The following is a 17077-nucleotide window of genomic DNA, read 5'->3' as shown; positions in this document are numbered from 1 at the left end:
TGCGAGAAGTATATGGCGCTTGTGATATAATAAGGGGAGCGGGATGACCTTGAGAAGAGAAAAAGTGAAGTGATTCCTCCATTGAGTTTCAGGATGTGTGACCCATCAACATACATATCCAAAATCAAACAATGACAACATCCATAAATTACTTGCTATGTTCAAGTTGAGCAAAAAGTAAGACGTTGTATGAGGATGTTTGTGTGAGTGTCACCGATAAACAATGCTGACAACAAGCGTAAATGTTCCCTGCCACCACATGTGATGATATGATGGCTTCCCAAGATCGATGTTGGTACATCTGTACACCTGCATATACATGTCAAGCTCATTAGTACTTTCAGCTCTCCTATCTTATCATCATCTTGCACCCATTGGACCTTCATAAGAAACATCATCACTGTCAACATTCGTTTATGCGCGGAGATCGGGATCATCACGTCAAAGAAAAAAAAAGAGCGCAGCAAGCGCGTTCACTTTTTTTGTCCTTTCTATCACAGCCCAACCAACACCCCTGATAAGACAAGCCCGCATGACGATCAACGACACCACCGACATGACAACCAAGTCGTATAGCAAGTTTAATGAAGAAGAAGAGATCCTGAAGGATAACCCAAGACGATTTTGTCTCTTCCCTATAAAGTACCATGAGGTATACATTCAATTGGCATGGTGGGAAATGACTCTTTATGCTAAGCGATCGGCTATAGATCTGGCAGTTTTACAAAAAGGCAGAGGCTTCTTTCTGGACAGCGGAAGAAATTGATCTTTCAAAGGACCAAAACGACTGGGAGAATCGAATGACAGAGGACGAACGCTTCTTTATCTCTCGAGTGCTTGCTTTCTTTGCCAGCTCGGATGGTATTGTCAATGAGAACTTGGTGGAGCGTTTCTGCAACGAGGTGCAAATTGCCGAAGCCAAGTGCTTTTATGGATTCCAGATCATGATTGAGAACATCCACTCTGAGACCTACAGTCTTTTGATCGATACGTATATCAAGGATCCTCAAGAAAAGGAAATGCTCTTTGATGCTATTGAAACCAGTAAGTCGGCTGATTCAATTATTTGGTTGGTTGGGCAACGTATCTGATGGTATCCTATAGTACCTTGTATCAAGAAAAAGGCCGAATGGGCATTTCGATGGATCTCTTCCAATGGCTCTTTTGCTGAACGCTTAGTGGCATTCGCTGCAGTGGAAGGCATTTTCTTTTCTGGTTCCTTCGCTTCTATCTTTTGGCTCAAAAAGCGTGGCTTGATGCCGGGTTTGACATTCAGCAACGAACTCATTTCTCGTGATGAAGGTTTACATACCGATTTTGCATGTCTCTTGTTCTCCCATTTGCGTCATCAACCATCTCATGATCGTATCCGGGATATCATCATCGAAGCTGTCACTATTGAGCAAGAGTTCCTGACAGACGCTTTACCGGTTTCGTTGATTGGTATGAATGCCAAGCTCATGTGCCAGTATATTGAATTTGTGGCGGATCGTCTTTTGGTGGCTCTTGGTGTAGACAAGCATTATCATTCGACCAACCCATTCGATTTCATGGACATGATTTCTCTTCAAGGCAAAACCAATTTCTTTGAGAAGCGAGTGTCAGATTATCAACGTGCTGGTGTCATGAACAAGGCTCCTGCAGAAAAGGAATTCACCCTTGATGCCGACTTTTAACGATACAAACGCACCTTATCCCCTCATGTTCTTATTACATTTTACATTTCATCCCATCATATGCATTATGCTAATACTACTCTCACTTTGGATACATTAAATGTGGCATCTTTTTATTCATCATTAAAGCATTGATACAGCACCTGCATCTGTACATGTCTAATTTGCGTAATGAAGCAAGCTGAGGATAGCCATAATATTGTTTGTGTCGTCAGGTACAGTGATTCCATTTCAACCTCGTACCCTTTTGAGAGGAGCCTAGTTGGTGCCAGGTACATCGAAAGGATCCACCAAAACAGCCCTTCTCTAGTGATGCCACAGCATTGATAGCGGCCTTTGGCTTCATATACACCTTTGGCTTCGTGGCTAATAGATCCACGGCATGATTTGCCGCCTCCTTTGCAGCGTCATTGATTCTTCGTTTAAGTGGCACCTGGTCGATCCCTTCGGCGATAGAGTCCTAATCAACGTAATTGGGAATACAAAAGCACTAATAAAGAAAGGTACACAATCTCCAAAAAGGTATAACAATACCTCATCACAATGAAAGCGTGATAAACAATGAAGAGCTAAAGATCAGCACATAGCTCAGCTCTAATCTACCCACCATTATGATACGCACATTAACATGATGGGGTTATGATAGTGAGCGTATGATTTGACCATGGTGGAGAATCAAGCCTACTGGTTCTCTAACAAAGAGCCTTGGTTTAATGGTAGTCATAAATCAACAATGGGCATAACCCAATTAAGGCATCTGGCAATGTCCTTAGGTCCTTAGACTATTATCTTCCCTCACTCTACAAGCTCTAGCTTCAATATCAGAGCTGAAGAGCTCAAGTTCTTATGCTTTATTTTTCCCAGCTGTATAGACTTTGTCATCTACTTGAACTACCGACGGCATAAACCTGCTATGAAACGGAAGCTGGCTTCCACGGAACCTGTGATCCCGTTTTCTTCCCCGACTTTGCAATGATAAAAGGGGTAACTTTTCGTTGCTTCAACTTTATTCCTGGAACAAGAAACGTAGTATGTGGAAGCTGTATAACAAGCTACTCGCTCGACAGCCGATCCTGGTACAAAGCATCACCACCGGTACGTGGACTGAAATGGGTCAAGCCAAATGCACATGTTCCATTGAGCTCATTCTGTACATGGATAGCTTTTCTTTTTGCAACAGGTACCTACAAACGGGCTGGCAGTGTAGGTTGGATACAGCGATGGTGGTTGCTAACAGCATGAATGTAGGGGATGTGGTTGCCCAGCAATACGTGGAACGTAAAGGGATGGATAACCATGATACCTCAAGAACAATGCGTATGGCAGTATTCGGTGGATGCTTTGCAGGCCCTGTATTGGGTAACTGGTACCGATTCCTCGAGCTAAATGTCAAGGGATCAACACCTATTAAAGGTAAGTGAATGTTCATTATATGCATCTGGTATCCGGCATTAAGAACGATTATAAATAGCATTGGTGAAGAAGGTGGCAGTGGATCAATTCCTTTGTGCTCCTGTTTTTATCGGAAGTAAGGCTAAAGTAGTAATGATGTTGTGGGTGATATGCATTGTACATAGCTGACTTCTCTGCATATTAGTCTTTTTCTCAGCTCAGGGTCTATTGGAAGGCAAGTCGGTGAATGAGATCAAGGAGAAATTGCAGCAAGGCTACACCACAGCGGTTCTTGCCAATTATAAGGTGATTATGCGGATACTAATAATGTGTATGTACTCCCCGACTAATACCGATTACATACAATAGCTATGGCCAGCAGTACAGCTCGTCAATTTCTACGCTGTTCCCCTTTATTATCGCCTGGCGGTGACTAACGTGGTGGCAATTGGATGGAACGCTTACTTATCAAACGTCAACCAACGCTCATCATCCTCCGTACCTCAACCTGTAGAAGTCAACGAGAAGGAAAACATTGCTTCACCATTGTAAATATGTATGACATTCATTATATCATTGAACAAAGAGGACTCAAAAAAACATGGAGGATGATTATGTCATTTGTTGTTTACAAAGTATTGGGGTACTCGGGTCGTAAGGAATAGCAAGCCGTGATCTACAATGACTGCTGATCAACACAAATGATGGATGATATGGGCATCCTATTGGGAGAAGGATGATCTTGACTGTATGTGATCGAACACAATCCATGTCATCTTGTTTTTACGTACGTATGCTTGTCGATCAGTGGCTGCCCATGCGTTTGTGTAATGGCCCTTACAGGCTTCGTTTATAAACACAAGAGAGTGAAAAGGGAGAGATGTGTAACACATACACACGCACACACGCACACATGGATGATGATCTAAAACATTGCAGTAACATGCGTACATTTTGCAAGGAGTGTAATGCTACATACGTTTGTGCGGAGAGCAAAGAGAATGAGAGAAGGAGAGGAGAGGAGTCAACCATAGTAGAACAAACAACGCTGTGTAACGCATTCTCGACCACGGCCTCTATTTGGCTTGGAAGCTCCACTATGCCAAATTAAGCATGTTACCGGTGGATCAAGACTTTTACTTTCTGGCTCGTGCATCTTGCTGTAGTTCTATATTTTGCACTTGGTGTGACAAGTATGATAAATCAACAACGTCGCTGAGCAGCAAATAATAACAGGTTGAGGAGGAACGCAGTAGTGGGTAGCAGCTGCATAGCACCGATTTAGATATTGATGCATGCCCGGCTTGATGGAAGAAAAAGGATCCTGTTTTTGCTGCAAGTAAGAAACAAAGACAATGACCTACATCACGACTCGGGTCTGATTTTGGGGGGATCTTGAAATCACTAGAAAACGGTATGCGTGTGTGTGTAAAAGATCGACGATAGGTTCTACCAGAGACAGCAATCGTGTGCACGACCATATGGAGAGGAACGTAATGCAAACATGTCCATTGGCCGAAATCCAACAGTGTGGTCGGGCATGCAGTGTCACAGCATGCTACCAAAGAGTAATTACGCACCTTGTACAACTCCCCCCAAAAAAGACGCTGCCTGCAAATGATCCCTTTCTCCATCGCTTGGATTTCATAAAAGCGGTATTCCCCTTCTTTGTCACCCCTAAATTGTCAATTGCAGCAACAGAAAGCCAAATAAAAACTTGTTACTCCATCCGTGCTCTTCCCTTTTTCTCTCTTTTTTTCCCTTCACCTTGTCTTTTTATCGACAACAAGCACCACAAACGACACACATCATTACACACAAAATGCTGTCAAGCTATTATCCTATGGCTGATCAAGAACCTTTTCATGCAGCGGTTGACAAGCTGATGCCAATGCGTCCTATGGATTATGCTTTGCCACCGTTGATGATGCGATCACGTTCATCCTCTGCTACCTCTAGTGAAGTTACTCCTGTGTCTGAAGAAGCCATCAGCAATTTGCGACGTAATAACAGTGCTGAAAAGAGCATACGACAGCGAGCTGTGCCTACTCCACCACCACGTGCACCTTTGCCACCCACTCCACGTCCTAGTATCATGCACCATCAATTATCATGCCATCCCAAGTCACCTTCTGTTGGATCCATTTTAGCAAGTATACCCAACAAGCGTCCTACCACACCAGCATCCACCATCCATGACATACGACGCCCATCTTCAACATTGCAACTACCACCTTCACCTCCAAATCTCAGGGCATCGCCTTCTTTGCGCACTATGATCAGCTCAGCCAATCTCAGAATGAAACGTCAACGTCAACAACAACACCACGCTAATGCATGGGGATACATCCTTGAGCAAAATCATACCGAACAAGATCGATTGGTTGCTCAACATTACTTGCTACGCATGATGTTTGGAGGTGTGGATTACAATGCTCCTGTATCTCTCGACAATAGCAACAGCTTTGGCGCCAAATCCAACATCGTAGTATTGGATGTCGGATGTGGTCCTGGTGCATGGACCATGGAGATGGCCACTTCCTTTCCAAAAGCAACATTTATCGGTATTGATAAAGATGATTTCTTTCCACAAGACATCAAGCCCAAGAACTGCCATTTTCGTCAATACACTATTGGAGAGGATGGCACTCTGCCATTTCCTGACAACAGCTTTGATTTCATCTATCAGCGTGATTTCAATTGGGCACTCACCACTGACATGTGGACACGTCTTATCAACGAGTACATGCGTATCCTTAAACCAGGTGGATGGGTCGAGTTGGTCGAATCGGTAAGATCTTTGTACACCCCACGCGTATAACATGTATGTTTATTCATCGTACGTTATTACATTATAGGACGTGGAAACCAAAAGCAGTATGCGTATGGAATGTGCCATGAATGACAAATGTAAGTAATCCCATCATGTTGCATATCTGTGTTACCCATGTTGCTGACAACAGCGTGGGAATCATTATAGTGCTTGAAGGAATGGCCCTTCGTCATCAGGAACCCCATATTGCCCGTCATTTATCTACATTATTAGCGGTGAATGGGTTCAGGCGGGTCCAAAGTCAATTTCAATCCTTCCCATTAGGATGGGACAAGGAGCAGCAAGCTGAGAAGGAAAAACAAAATGACCCTTCAACCTTAACGCCAAGTGAACTTGCTCATCAACAAAAACAAAAACGCATTCGTTCGGAACTTGCAAGGTTGGCAGCAAGCCAATACTTGTTCTTGTTGCAATCTTTACGACCCTGGCTCTCTTTGGTCATGAATCTATCGACTGATAAGTATAATAATTACATTATTGGCCTACCCGAAGAATGGCGTCAGGGTCAAACATATACCAATTGGCATTGTGCAACGGCCCAAAAGCCTCCCATCAGCAGATTTTGAACCCTTTTGCTTATATCATTTACCATCTTATCTTACTGTATTCTTTTCCCTTTCCACCCCCAAGCCCTTCACTATCTCTTGTAATCATTCATCCTCATCATCATCATTGCCATATTACTCCTCCTCTTGTTGTACAAATGAAAAAAAGCTGAGAGTTTGATATTCTCTATTATGGATTACTGAAAACAACGATCTGCATAGCCATATTGGTTGGCCAATATCCAATACAAATGTACAAAAGTAGCCATGAGTCCACAATTTGGTAGTCTCGAATCATGATCGACAAGAGTTCCCCTAACGACTGGCCTGTGATCGTCACGTACATCAACGCAAGTCCACAAGGAGAGAGCATCGTCAACATCACCAATTGTACTACACGCCCAAGCCAAGAAGAGGTGGATCGGATCAAGCTGTAGGGAAGGACAATGCAAATGGCTGTCACCACCGCCAAGCTGAAATTGAGCAACGATACGGTGGATATCACCAAACCACTGAATGCCAAGCAAAATGATTTCAAGATACGGCCGTCATACTGTAAGGATGGGTGCAATGACATCCAAATAAAGGAGCAAATCACAAGTGCATGTGCTACGCAGGTGGATAGAATGAATTGGCTCTCGAGATTCTATACAATATCCTTTGTCATTTTTCTTCTTCCTTTCATTCCTCAGACCCCATCATCTTTACCTCGCTTGCATAGCCTTGACATTGCATGATGTAAAAGATCACAAATCCTGCAAGATGCGTCATGATCATGACCAAAAAGGCAAAAGATACATTGCGACCTCGAATGGTATATGCGGGTGGAATGGTCGTGGGAGATGCCTTTTGCACCGTGTTGGCGGCTGGTAACTTGGGTTCAATATAATACAAAACAAGCGAGTGCAGTGATAGTTAAGGAGCGATAACCATGAGTGGCAAGTGCCGAGCACGAGACAATACACATGTCCCCATTAAGAAAGAGGTGGTAAAAAAGGATATTTGAAAAACCAAGCTGCAGGCAAACAGAATGACAGGTGGCATGTAATCACCAATAGACACATATCGATTCGGCTTGAGCAAAAGATAGAAGAAGAACGATTGATGGAAATGCTCCAGCAAGTTGTTGAGACTGCGGAAAGTGGATTCTATCAAGCTTTTTGGAAGAGTCAACCATCAGTCAAGGTTATATGCAAAGGCAACTTACATTCCAATTTTGAAGAATCCAAATAATGCATTGAGATGGGTGCTGCCACGAATACCATGAATGGTCACTGCATCGATCTTGTATCTAAATACGTTGTCAGCTGATGGATAATCCCTCCCTCCTCGTTCTTGCATATACTACCTCAAATAAAGACCAGCGTCGCTTGAGGGGTGCCCCAAAGCCTGATATCGCATCGTACGCAACATGTGATAGAGCGACTCAAAGTAATCGGCCCAAGCTGTATCTCTGAAAGGATATGACGTTTCCTCGTGGAGTGTCAATGGGACGCGAACAAGCCTGTTTGTCACCGTATTGATTGTGTTTATCAAATCCAAGTTTGGGAGTTGTCCATTCACGCCCTCTTCAAAACAAAAAAGTCAACTTTGCCATTTTCTCACATCCTTGTAAACGAAACCTTACCGAAAAAGATGCCAAGGCTTTCATAGTCGTGTGTGCCTGGGAAGTCGAGATTGACCACACCTTGAATAGCTCCAGATCGAGGCATTACCACCGAAAACCCATCTACAGGTTATAGTGTCATTACCATAATCAATTCTATCACTCATTGTTTACATACCTTGGTCACCTGTTCCATGATATGCATCCACCCATGCTTGTGCTCCGGCCATTTCTTTGTCTGTTACCAGGAATATGATGTCTTTGGACCAATATACATTTCCTATTATGGTACCATGTGAGCTCTTGCCACTACTACTCCATGCGTGCATGCATCTTACGCTTGAATAATTTGGCCAAGGACAACAAAACAGCGACGCCATTGGTGTTATCTAACCAAACAAACAATCACTTGTTAAGTGCATCATGCCAGTGAATGAAGTCGTCTATACTCACAGTCATTGGTACGAGAGATCCAAGGTGCACTTAGAACCAGAGCTTCTTTTCCATCACTTCGTGGTGCACGATATACAGCAAAAGCATTGACTCCCTATACATTGAACATGTCAATCCATGATCTTTTCCAATACCACTCCTCTTTTATACCTTTTCACCATCAAGATCAAATCGTTGTATTGTGCTGGTGAAGCCCATGCGCTGAAACTCAGTTTGGATCCACGCACCGCGTCTGTACAAATGCGTAAGATATTGCATCCTTTCCACCCATGCGCCGAACTATGCCTTACGTTTCACTATCCTTGTTTTGGACATCCTTCAATTCATATCTGTAGTTTTCTGCAATTTGCATGTCATCATAGCCGTAGTATGCGTTTGCCTATCATGTTCCAATCAATAAAAGAGAAAAGATGTCAAGTGTGTGTGCTTGTAAACGAACCTGACCAGGCAACAAGGCGTTTTCAGAGATATACGTCCTTCGATTGAATTCTTGAAGAGGGAAGAGTAGAATCCATCCGATGCCCACAAAGAATAACAATAGACTATGGTAGCATGGGGTTAATGGGATGCTTGGCTTGGATCGTGAGTTCAGGTCCTCTTTTACCTTAATGGTGGAACGAACTTTTGAATCCTTTGTGCGATGCGTTCTCGTTGTGCTGCATTATACTGAGAGATGCCCGACTTGCGTGCTAATCGACGTTTGATCCATGTTCTCAGCATGGATGGCAGACACGGGTTGATATTCGACTGAGAAGGTAAGTTGAACGAGCATGCCACGCTTCACTCTCCTAATGCGCCTTTCATTTCCCGCCCAGGTCCTTCATTGCTTGTCAACCAATTTATGCGATCGCATGGATACCCTATAACACCCATCACAGCTTTTGTAAAAGGAAGACTAGCAACCAGGATAGCTTGCTTCGTTCGTAAACTTTAGCTTTCTCGTTGAATGACTTAATCGCTATCTTTGGCGTAATGATCTTACAATAAACTTACACGTTTATGCAACCATATTACAATCCCATAGTAGTCATCTTATAAGAGTTGCAATCCTCAGCCATGCATATTGACAACGAGAGACTCCTTCTGTAATAAGCTGCCATGGAAACAGTGTATCCTCTTTAATTTTCAGCCCATAAATTGCCAGCTAACAGCCACTTCCTTCCAATCAGCGTTGTTGCAAAATCCATTTCATGTGAACGATTCTCCTGCTCCAGCCCATCATTCCCATCTTTCAACTTTCTTGATCCGAGATGATTTGGCTGAACTACGCTCAAACAAAGAATGTGTCAATTCTTGAAAGACAGACCCTGCGAATGTCTCCGTCTTTCAAACTTTTGGACGCTCCCATTCCAAATTTTCAAATGAAGCGTGAGCTTTTTATTATGAAAAGGTTGATCAGCACGTTCGAGAGCACCCTTCTGACCAATTTTCAAGTTGGAGGTGGGCAACTTCGGGGCGATGGGGCGTCCGTTCTTATGTTCCCGCAGTACATCGTCTCTCCTCCGTTTGGGCCGCCCCGCGTTTAAGATCTTCATAATGAAGTCTGCGACTTTTAAATGAACAATGTTGATCAGCATGTCCAAGAGCATCTTGTATGAATGTTTCATGTTCAATAGGGGCAATCTCAATATCAACAAGGATTCATGTGCAGTGTACATGTATTTGTACAAGAGGTGTCCGCCCTATATAATTTCCACTCCTTCCACTCCCACAACTTCTTGTCTCTTCCTCCCATTCACAACTGTTGCCCATTCGAGTATACAACTACCACCTGCGAACGATTGCCCTGCTTCAACCCATCATGTCAATCCTACACTTCGCTTGATCCGATTGTCGTCGACTGAATGGCAAGTCCATGGCGTGTACACCCCACTACAACACACACTTTCCTTGATACAGCACACGCTCTTGCATACTCCTCTGCCACGACCAATGGTAACAGCATTCATTCCAGCAATTGCTATTAGCAAGGCCTTGACTCCATTGTCTCCAACAGCGTTCTTCACTAGCAGCAACGTGCCTTATAGTCTTCGTTATGTGGACAGCAGATAGACCTTGTATAGAAGCAGCTTTATTTACGTGTAACAACTTACTACAATACAAACGTATTCCTATGGATGTGGATATGGATATGGATATATGAGATGGAAGGATCTGGATATATACAACGCGTGGAAAGAGTGCATTGTTATGCATCCATTGACAACATGACCCTGATGCTATCATCCTGGTCGATTGGTTCATCCAATTACCGTAGTTTACTCGCTATTCCAAGGCAGCTGCAATCATCATCCTTTGTGCAACCTGTCAACCAAGTACAACCATCATCATCCAGGTCCATGTTTGGACACGCCATGCATCAAGTATCACTACACGTCCACCCATTCACCTTTGCACAATGCACACACCCAAAGTATAGAATCTCTCCAAATCGATGCATCTCCTCATTGAAGCAATTCGTTGTACCTCTCAATCTATCTCTTGTGAATGATGTTGGATTAAAGGATTACTTTAGCCAATATACGATTTTGCGATGGCCAACCATTTCTAAGTTTCTATAGCAATAGAGAGCTTCATTCTCCTGAGTTGGGCTTCGTCGTGTGAGGACACGTGACGCATTGTATTATGGTATGGCGAATGCAGGATTGTAGCAGTAATCCACTTGTAAATGCTATGATCAAGGGAAAAGGATCGGAAGAGAAAGGGCCTGGTTGATTCATTGTGCCTTGAACAAAGGCCACATTCGAGAGTAAAATCCACCTCCTTTTTAGTGATTTAGATCTCGTTACTGTATCATATACGGCGAGAGATGAAGATGCACAGAAGGCCCTTCGTGTTGTAAATGCGCAGTGGATATGCATGATCTTTTGAAATGATCAACAATCACTTGGTCGCATTGACACCGTTTCATGGCAACCAGGTAGCTCCGCGATCATGGAAGGTGATACGATGATATAGTAGACTACCTTGACAACTGAAATAGAGATGTATAATGTGTACTGCAGATGAGTCCCATAAACCATTAGACGCGTTTCATCATACCAACCATGCACTGTGTTCACTCACAAAGGACCCAAATCTGCTTTTAGTATTCTCAATGCCATACCGTTATTAGATTATGAATACGGTCATCATCAGCTGAAGCAGTAGTGCTATCTCCTTGTGCCACCTTCTCTCTCGTTTATAGGCATTATGACGTTTGATTGTGGCGATGTGTATGCAAAAAGAAAGGTCCTTGAGTGTTTTGGACTCGACATGCAAACACGCGTCGCCTGACTTTGCTCATTGTGTAACCCACTAAACGCGCGTCTTATATAAAGCGCCTCCTGCAGAATAAATTTAGACGCATTTTTTCTCTCTTGAATTATGGACCCGAACGCTTTTGCCCCCACGAATCCCGCAGATTTGGATGAATGGAAAGAAAGACTTTTGGGGAAAAAGTATGTTGAGAATGATGAGATGCATGTCGAGGGACAAGTAAGTGGAAAAAGATGAAACGCGATCATTCACTTTATAACAACAACCACTTTTACAGACATTTCCACGCTCACAATTACCACCCGTAAACCGTGTCCTTCCTCCTGGAGCCCCTGCTACCCGTGACTATGTCCCCAACCGTCTCAATGTGATCTTGGATGATGCAGATATTGTAACAAGTGTATATTATGCCTGAATAACTATAAAGGAGTGTTTACGTATTGGTACGCTGTGGCTGTGCTCCTAGTACTCGGTCAATGTCCCTTGGATCCACATAGGTATCTCGATGATGTGCCTCATAGGATGGCGGCGGTAGTTCCTCTTGCATTGAAAATGGATTATCGCTGTCAATAGCATTTGTGGCTGGTGTTGGAGGTAATGGGCGATTAGTTCTACTGTTTGTAGTGGTGGTGGTGGTGGTGGTGGTGGTGGGTGGTGTTGCTGGTAATTGTCGTTCTACTGAAGACGGGTTGCTTATGGATCGTGGCGGTGAAATGCGTGAGGATGAAGGAAGAGAAAGTGATGATGATGATGATGGACTATGCTGTCGTCTTGCATTGTGTGCCCTATTTACCCATGGATTCATCAATACTTGCACTAGCCTTATTATCATCCCATATTCTTACCATGCCGTTGATGCGTTGCCAGCATTTCTCATGTATTGGTGATTATCTGTCATTACTTGGTTGTAAAAAGAAGCTGCTTTACGCACACTCGCTATTGCAATGTTTGTGTAAATACAATAGCATGTGCTTTTTGTAAGAGAGCTTACCTGTTCCTACTTGGACGAAATCTCTGATGCGGTTGCGATCGTAGTGGTATGCTACAAAAGTGGTATAGCTCGAATAAGCATCTGAATAATTACACAAACATCCTTGTATTACCTGTCCAATCTTGGGGTATGGTCGACGAAAATGAAGATGACGCTGATTTCGATTGTAAGTAAAATCTAAAGACCATGATTCATTGAAAGAGTACTTACAAGATGAAGCTGTACGCATATTGGGTCGTTGTGCTTGTCGTTGTTTGCTTCTACTAGCAAGCTCTTGGCGCCATTGTGCGAGATCTTGCCGAGCCCTGGTGGTACCTCCGCCCGTGCCGTTCAAAAAAGGCTGATGATGATTCTTGGCATAAGCTGATCGTCTTTGAATGGGATGAATAAAGAGGTATACTCACATTGGTATTATCAGATACGGTGCGTGTTGGCTATATCAAATAAGGTTACAATGGGGTGATGATAAGCAAGATCGAGTACGTTGCTATATACCTGTGGTGGACGACGTCGCTCCGGCAACGGTGGACGTGGTTGTGCCGCTAGTGGTGGTGTTTGGTCAGTGCTAGTTTGAGCTGTTGGATCTGACAATTTCAGCATCATGTCGAAGGCCTCTTCTAAATTGTCGTTTGCCGATGCCAGAATGTCGTCGATAATTGCAGGATCAACGTTTGGGAAAGCATCAGCAAGGGTATCAGCTTTTGGTGCCTCGAAAGGGTTGGACATAATAGGGAAAGAAGGAAGGACCGTGGCAAATGCCGGGATAACTCAGCTGCCTTTAAGTGATCAATGCGCAATCACACACACAAGGGTCTTTGATCTCCCTTCCCTTTTCTTCATCATGTCATTTTCATTTCACAGCCTCAAAGTCGATACTTATGGTGATCAACCAGGCAATCCTGAACGTGTAAAGACTTGCTTAGCTGGTCAAGCTATTCTGGATAAACCTCTTCTCAATAAGGGTACGGCATTTACCAAGAAAGAACGCGAAAAGCTTCGGCTATGCGGCATGCTGCCGTATAAAATTAATACGTTGGATGAACAAACGGCTCGGTTGAAGGAGCAATATGACAAACTTCAGCGTCCCATTATTAAAAATGCCTTTATGCAAAGTATGTGGGGTTACATACATGATGATCTCGATACAAAAAAAAAACTCATGCTGGAATCTTGGTTAGACATCCATGACCAAAATGAGACTCTCTTTTATAACTTTGTGATCCAAAACCTTGAGAGCATCCTTCCCATCATTTATACGCCAACCGAAAGTGAATACATTGCAAGGTAAAGTTAAAGAAGACTACCACGTTACCATCCAAACTTGTGTATTCACTCATCATCTTGTAATCATCACCATAGTTATTCCCATGTCTTCCACAGGCCGTAAGTGTGTATAGAATCGTCTCTTGTATTGATCTAATACGCATGGGTGTGTATTACATAGCCGTGGTGTATATCTCAACTACCCCGAAGACGACAACCTTGAACATGTTCTCCTCGAAGGTGCATTGCAGAACGGCATTGCTCCAGAAAATGTCGACGTCATAGTGGTGACAGATAGCGGTGCCATTCTGGGCATAGGTGATCAAGGCGTGGGGGGCGTAGCAATCAGCGTACGTCATTCTTGTACATCCTTTCATCATTATTACGTTACTAAGTAATGCTATTATTATTCCAGGTAGCCAAACTTGTATTATACACAGCTATGGCAGGTATCAATCCAGCACGGGTACTTCCAGTGGTCCTTGATGTCGGCACCAACAATCAGAAGTTGCTTGACGATCCATTGTATCTTGGTTGGCGCCATCAACGTGTGGAGGGCAATGATTATGATTGCTTTGTTGACAAATTTACGCAATGTGTCCGAGCCCATTTTCCACGCGCCTTTTTACATTGGGAGGATTTTGGTGTACACAATGCTCGCAAACTACTCGTGAGGTACCAACCCGTCATGGCAACGTTCAATGATGATATCCAAGGCACTGGTGCCATCACCATCGCTTCCATCATGTCCGCACTCAAGATTTCAGGTGGTAAAATGCGAGATCAGCGATTTGTGATTTTCGGTTCGGGCACAGCTGGGATGGGTATTGCCGATCAAGTTCGCAGCTACTTGGAAACAAAGGATGGAATGGAGACACAGCATGCTGCAAAGCAAATTTGGTGCCTGGATAAGGAAGGCTTGCTTACGAAGGATATGGACGACTTGGCTGAACAACAAAAGCGATATGCAAGAGATCCAGAAGAATGGGGTGATGGGAGCAAAGGATTACTGGATGTTGTCAAACGTGTGCATCCCACAGTGCTGATTGGATGTTCAACACAACCAGGTGCATTTACTCAAGAAATTGTGGAGACAATGGCACAGCATTGCGATCATCCCATCATTTTCCCTTTATCAAACCCAACAAGGTTGCATGAAGCTAAGCCAAATGACCTCTTTAAATGGGTAAGCACATGTTTATTTTGAAAGGCGACAAGAAGGATGAATAGCTCATTCGTTAAAATAGACAAAGGGCAAGGTCTTTGTTGCAACGGGATCACCATTTGACCCAGTGGAGTACAATGGGGATAAGTACGCAGTAGCTGAATGCAACAACTCGTTTGTTTTCCCTGGAATTGGTTTGGGTTGTGTGGTCAGTCAAGCTAAACATTGCACCGATCCCATGATCTTTGCAGCTGCCAACGCTATTAGTGAATGCTCCCCATCCACACAATCCAAAGATAGAAAGCACAGCTTATTACCCGATGTCAAGGATGCTCGCGAAGTTAGTGTTCAGGTGGCCATAGCAGTTGCCAAAAAGGCAATCGAATTAGGAGAAGCCAAGGCACTTCCAAAAGATATCGAAGCAACTGTACGTGATTTCATGTGGGAACCACGATATGCCGATTATGAGCTTGTATGTGAGTGAGAGGATGAGGGAGTAATAAAAGATTGTTTTTGCATCACACTCAATTCAAATGACCCATGGTGGACATGCTACTATAATTAAAGTATAGGATGCTTCTTTATTCGTTGTTGAAATAAAGAGTTCATGGTGGAGAATGGATACTCCTTTGACTTTGCTATTATTACCAGCCCCATTATCTCCATTATGTAGGTACTTTTCAAATAACGATAGTAGATAAAGATATATAGATATTAGACCATTCCAAAACAAAGAGGATGTAATATGAAGGTGTGCATGTGTGTGTGTGTGTGTGTCTCTGCCTCAAATAGACCAGCTATTATTGGGTATCATGACGACGATGAAGATGAAGATGATGAAGGATGATGAGGTGCGGATGAATCTGGTGGTGTTGGAAGCTGTTGCTCTTCTTTTGAATGTCTTCTATTATCACCCTTGTCGATCGAGAGATGTCTTGCTACCTTGTGGACACGACTGTATTCATCTTGCTCCTCTTGTTGCGGTTCGTTTTCTTTTGTTGATGATAAGGCATCGTGTACTGCTGACATGCGGGGTGGAACACGACCTTCTGGGTATCCTTCTTGCTCTTTCATCCAATGCAATAGTAGTTGATCGCCATAATTTTGAAGCTCATCCACCGTGACAAAGAGCGCATAATCGTTGAGCACAATGAACTGCACTTCCAATACATTGAGTTCAGATACAGGCAATCCACCCACCTACAACAAGTAGCGTTAATGATCTTGAACGTCCACCTCAACAATGATCCTATACTTACTTTGGCGTAACGGGTATTTGTGTAAAAGATATCTGACATGAGCTTGCTCGAGACCATGATAGCAGCAATGACAAGTCGATGGATATTATATGAGTCGATGCGTAATGGTTGTCGAGAGGCTGGTGTTGTTTTCGACAGACGATCAAAATATACGAGAATAGCAAGAAAACACTCGTTTGCACACGGGCAATACTTTAAAATTCGCGAAAGGTAGGCGTGGATCGATATACTCGGAATGGAACGTGCATGGAAACAGGTGTATGGCGATGCATGGGATAAGCTACGAGACCGTCCATGGCGTGGTGGATCGCCATTCGCTGCTGGTGCTGGATGAAGACGATCGTTGGCAGAGGTGACCTTTTCCAACAACGAAGCCAACATCTTAATGGTGTCCTTGGTAGGATGTCGGGCAATATCGAATCGAAATGGCGGCAAGCTCATAGCATCAAGAGATGACGATACAGTTGTATGCGATAGTAATAGTAGTAGTAGAAGTAGTGAGCAATAAACGAAAGAGAGAAAGAAAGAAAGAGGAGTGAAAGTGATTTTAAAGAACCGTCGTCCTTCGACTAACGCGCCTATTGATCTCCACAACAACCCCCTCCTTCATTGTATATATAGACACCTTCTGATAGA

At 43.5% G+C, this 17077-nt stretch overlaps 8 protein-coding genes across 8 annotated transcripts; 5 read left to right on the top strand and 3 right to left on the bottom strand.

The window, feature by feature from the left end:
* Window positions 1–532: 532 nt before the first annotated feature.
* Window positions 533–1676, top strand: O0I10_008959 (ribonucleoside-diphosphate reductase small chain; the record flags this gene model as incomplete). Its single annotated transcript, XM_058488958.1, has 3 exons — window positions 533–652; window positions 711–1044; window positions 1105–1676. The coding sequence occupies 3 exons, from the start codon at window positions 533–535 to the stop codon at window positions 1674–1676; spliced, it is 1026 nt and encodes a 341-aa protein (XP_058340378.1).
* Window positions 1677–2707: 1031 nt separating this feature from the next.
* Window positions 2708–3620, top strand: O0I10_008958 (uncharacterized protein; the record flags this gene model as incomplete). Its single annotated transcript, XM_058488957.1, has 6 exons — window positions 2708–2771; window positions 2839–2856; window positions 2925–3089; window positions 3148–3204; window positions 3274–3374; window positions 3438–3620. The coding sequence occupies 6 exons, from the start codon at window positions 2708–2710 to the stop codon at window positions 3618–3620; spliced, it is 588 nt and encodes a 195-aa protein (XP_058340377.1).
* A 1270-nt stretch (window positions 3621–4890) lies between these two features.
* On the top strand, window positions 4891–6467 carry O0I10_008957 (uncharacterized protein; the record flags this gene model as incomplete). Its single annotated transcript, XM_058488956.1, has 3 exons — window positions 4891–5859; window positions 5927–5978; window positions 6049–6467. 3 exons carry the CDS (start codon window positions 4891–4893, stop codon window positions 6465–6467), a joined length of 1440 nt encoding a protein of 479 aa, XP_058340376.1.
* A 169-nt stretch (window positions 6468–6636) lies between these two features.
* Window positions 6637–9225, bottom strand: O0I10_008956 (uncharacterized protein; the record flags this gene model as incomplete). Its single annotated transcript, XM_058488955.1, has 13 exons — window positions 6637–7092; window positions 7155–7312; window positions 7499–7602; window positions 7654–7737; window positions 7795–8014; window positions 8074–8175; window positions 8231–8332; window positions 8391–8441; window positions 8506–8599; window positions 8656–8737; window positions 8796–8884; window positions 8945–9047; window positions 9110–9225. The coding sequence occupies 13 exons, from the start codon at window positions 9223–9225 to the stop codon at window positions 6637–6639; spliced, it is 1761 nt and encodes a 586-aa protein (XP_058340375.1).
* A 2646-nt stretch (window positions 9226–11871) lies between these two features.
* On the top strand, window positions 11872–12178 carry O0I10_008955 (uncharacterized protein; the record flags this gene model as incomplete). The annotated part of the gene is made up of 2 exons (XM_058488954.1): window positions 11872–11982; window positions 12041–12178. The coding sequence occupies 2 exons, from the start codon at window positions 11872–11874 to the stop codon at window positions 12176–12178; spliced, it is 249 nt and encodes an 82-aa protein (XP_058340374.1).
* An 18-nt stretch (window positions 12179–12196) lies between these two features.
* O0I10_008954 (uncharacterized protein) lies at window positions 12197–13480 on the bottom strand (the record flags this gene model as incomplete). Its single annotated transcript, XM_058488953.1, has 7 exons — window positions 12197–12548; window positions 12609–12699; window positions 12755–12805; window positions 12867–12908; window positions 12965–13094; window positions 13159–13188; window positions 13250–13480. The coding sequence occupies 7 exons, from the start codon at window positions 13478–13480 to the stop codon at window positions 12197–12199; spliced, it is 927 nt and encodes a 308-aa protein (XP_058340373.1).
* A 115-nt stretch (window positions 13481–13595) lies between these two features.
* O0I10_008953 (uncharacterized protein) lies at window positions 13596–15666 on the top strand (the record flags this gene model as incomplete). The annotated part of the gene is made up of 6 exons (XM_058488952.1): window positions 13596–13866; window positions 13933–14038; window positions 14114–14137; window positions 14199–14367; window positions 14433–15203; window positions 15265–15666. 6 exons carry the CDS (start codon window positions 13596–13598, stop codon window positions 15664–15666), a joined length of 1743 nt encoding a protein of 580 aa, XP_058340372.1.
* Window positions 15667–15992: 326 nt separating this feature from the next.
* O0I10_008952 (uncharacterized protein) lies at window positions 15993–16882 on the bottom strand (the record flags this gene model as incomplete). Its single annotated transcript, XM_058488951.1, has 2 exons — window positions 15993–16382; window positions 16442–16882. The coding sequence occupies 2 exons, from the start codon at window positions 16880–16882 to the stop codon at window positions 15993–15995; spliced, it is 831 nt and encodes a 276-aa protein (XP_058340371.1).
* Window positions 16883–17077: the final 195 nt, after the last annotated feature.

Source organism: Lichtheimia ornata (assembly GCF_029851405.1).
Source record: "Lichtheimia ornata isolate CBS 291.66 chromosome Unknown scaffold00049, whole genome shotgun sequence".
Classification (NCBI taxonomy): domain Eukaryota; kingdom Fungi; phylum Mucoromycota; class Mucoromycetes; order Mucorales; family Lichtheimiaceae; genus Lichtheimia; species Lichtheimia ornata.
The sequence above is the reverse complement of the archived record's forward strand: the minus strand, read 5'-3'. Positions and strand labels throughout refer to the sequence as shown.